Source organism: Ornithodoros turicata, chromosome 3 (assembly GCF_037126465.1).
Source record: "Ornithodoros turicata isolate Travis chromosome 3, ASM3712646v1, whole genome shotgun sequence".
NCBI classification, from domain to species: Eukaryota; Metazoa; Arthropoda; class Arachnida; order Ixodida; family Argasidae; genus Ornithodoros; species Ornithodoros turicata.
Window position 1 is genome coordinate 4215753 of NC_088203.1, and position 2289 is coordinate 4218041.

General features: G+C 50.4%; 1 protein-coding gene across 1 annotated transcript; it reads right to left on the reverse strand.

Moving 5' to 3' along the window:
• LOC135389825 (endothelin-converting enzyme 1-like) lies at nucleotides 1-2289 on the reverse strand. Its single transcript, XM_064619856.1, has one exon. The coding sequence runs from the start codon at nucleotides 2160-2162 to the stop codon at nucleotides 18-20; it is 2145 nt and encodes a 714-aa protein (XP_064475926.1). The 5' UTR covers nucleotides 2163-2289; the 3' UTR covers nucleotides 1-17.

The window sequence follows — 2289 nt, forward strand, 5'->3', positions numbered from 1 at the left end:
TACGTCCAAAGGTATATTTATTTATGAAACGTGCACTGTATGGGAGCACGCATATTCGCCCCCAGAGGACAATGGAATACTTGTAAAAAGTAATTCTCGTTCGCCATTGGTAAATCGCATCTCAGATGCAATGGTGGATATTTTTCGTCCTCCGCCACTTCATCTCCATATTCTCCGCAGAATTTAAAGCAAGCACTCACGTAAAACAACTGCGGCGCCGTATAACCCAGCATGCCTTTGCCGCTAAACTGGAGCCGTTGAAACGCTAGGGTCGCTTTCTCCATTCCCGCGTTGTCGGCAAACGCTTCGGATATGGAATTTTTCCCCAGAGTGGTGCTACCCGTTGCAAAGTTCAGCTGATTGTGCAGACAGGCAAGTCTGACGCCGAACTCCTCGGCTGACGGGTCGTCGTACATAGGCTTTGGGTCCCCCGATGGGCTTACGCGACTAGTGTAGGGGTCGAACGCGTGAGTCAGTTCGTGGCCCAGGACGTGTCCTATGCTGCCATAGGACGCCGGCAGTGGTAGCTCCGCGTTGACGAACGGTGCCTGCATTATGGCGCCAGGTATGACCATCATGTGAGGTAAAAACATGTAAAATGCGCCCGTTTCGATTAGAGAGACTTCGATGTCTTCCCTTCGGACGGGCAAGGCTGCTTTCGGTGGAGGCACGGCTAAGAAAGCTTTCAGCTTGATCATTTTCTGTCTGCTTGCTTCGATGTAATCCACGATGAAGTACTTGTCGAAAGGAGGAAGGTAGGAGTAAAAGTCATCGAGCGTTTTCCGGTCGGCCAGATGTTCAGACATGGCTACGACTTGCGTTAAGGCAGCGAGACGGTCGACAGCAACGTGTCGAGTATAGTTCGTCATCCAGTGCAAGGTTGAGTACGACATGTACGTTGATTCCATGATGTTCTTAAAAATGTTTCTCGTGATGTTTACAGAGGCAGGGTCAAGGATTTCGTCGTACAGAATTCGAGCCATGGCGAATGGAGCAATCCGGTTCATCATCTCTACACACGGCTCGGTATGAAGCGGATGATAGTCAGGGATGGCTCCCAATGCCGTGTCCATGCACTTGAGTTGCTCGTACGAGAACGCGTTGGAAAGGCGCTGAACTAGTAGGAATCCCACCGCAACCATCAGCTCAGGTATGTTGTTTTTGTACACTGGTAAAACGTGGCGAAGCATTACAAGGGCACCGGAGTACACGAGGATGTCGTCGGTTTCCGTGAGCCGGACGCTCTGGGGAAGGTGCTTATTGATTGTCCTCACCCAGTCAGCGGGAGGTATTGTAGGACTGATGGAGGTGAAGTCAGCAAGCGTTGTGTAGTTCACAATAAAGTCTATGTTGGCGAGGTTCTGAGCAACGAACAAGTTGTGTAGGAACGTTACGATTACAGATACATAAACATCTCTTTCCTCTTCTAGGTATGGGTCGAAAAGATGGATGCAGGAGCCAATATCGACATTGCTGATCAGGTAATCTATAGTATAGACTGGTTCCAAGTAACCTTGAGCTGCCGACAGCATTAGCGTGTACTTACTGTCTGTGCGGTAGTACGGCACAACAGACAGGCCGAAGAGCGTGCTGATGTCGTAGTCCAGGGCTAGCCCAACTGAGAAGTCCAACAAGTCGAACTCTTTCGGAAGTCTCAATGACGGCCACTTGAAATGGTACTGGTCAAACAGACCAGCGATGATATTTCGATGGTCTTCCTGATTCGCAAGCACGTTAATGCATTGTTGGAAGCCCAGAGCAACTTTGTCCAGGACCGACGAGGACTTTGCCCTTTGTGGTTCTAACAGGGCTTCGTAAAGGACGTACTTGGTGCGCTGGTTTAGAAGCCTGAACTGATTTCCAGATCTCGGATAGTTGTCCTTCCAGCGGCTGCACACATGGAGGTACAGGTCGTCGCATGGTTCATAACTGGAGCCGATGCTGTTTCTGAGTTCGGTCTCGAAGTCGAAGCACTTCACCGGGTGGATGCACAGAGGGAAAGCATATTCGGCCCACATATCCGTGCTGACAAGTAGCCCCAAGTACGCGAACGACGTTAGGCCTAGGGTGACTGCAATCGAGGAAGGCTGAATGGTGGTGTCATGGTTCGGCTGTGCTGGTTGCTGTTGGGAAGTAATGGGGTCCCTTCGTGTCGACCCCATCCAAGGGTTCGTTGAGGAACGTACTTGTCGTGATCCTGTATGGGTCCCCGTTGCTTAAGCAGAAATCGATAAAGCAGTGTTATGAAGGAGATGCTGCAATTGGAATGCTGACTGATGCTGAAGACAG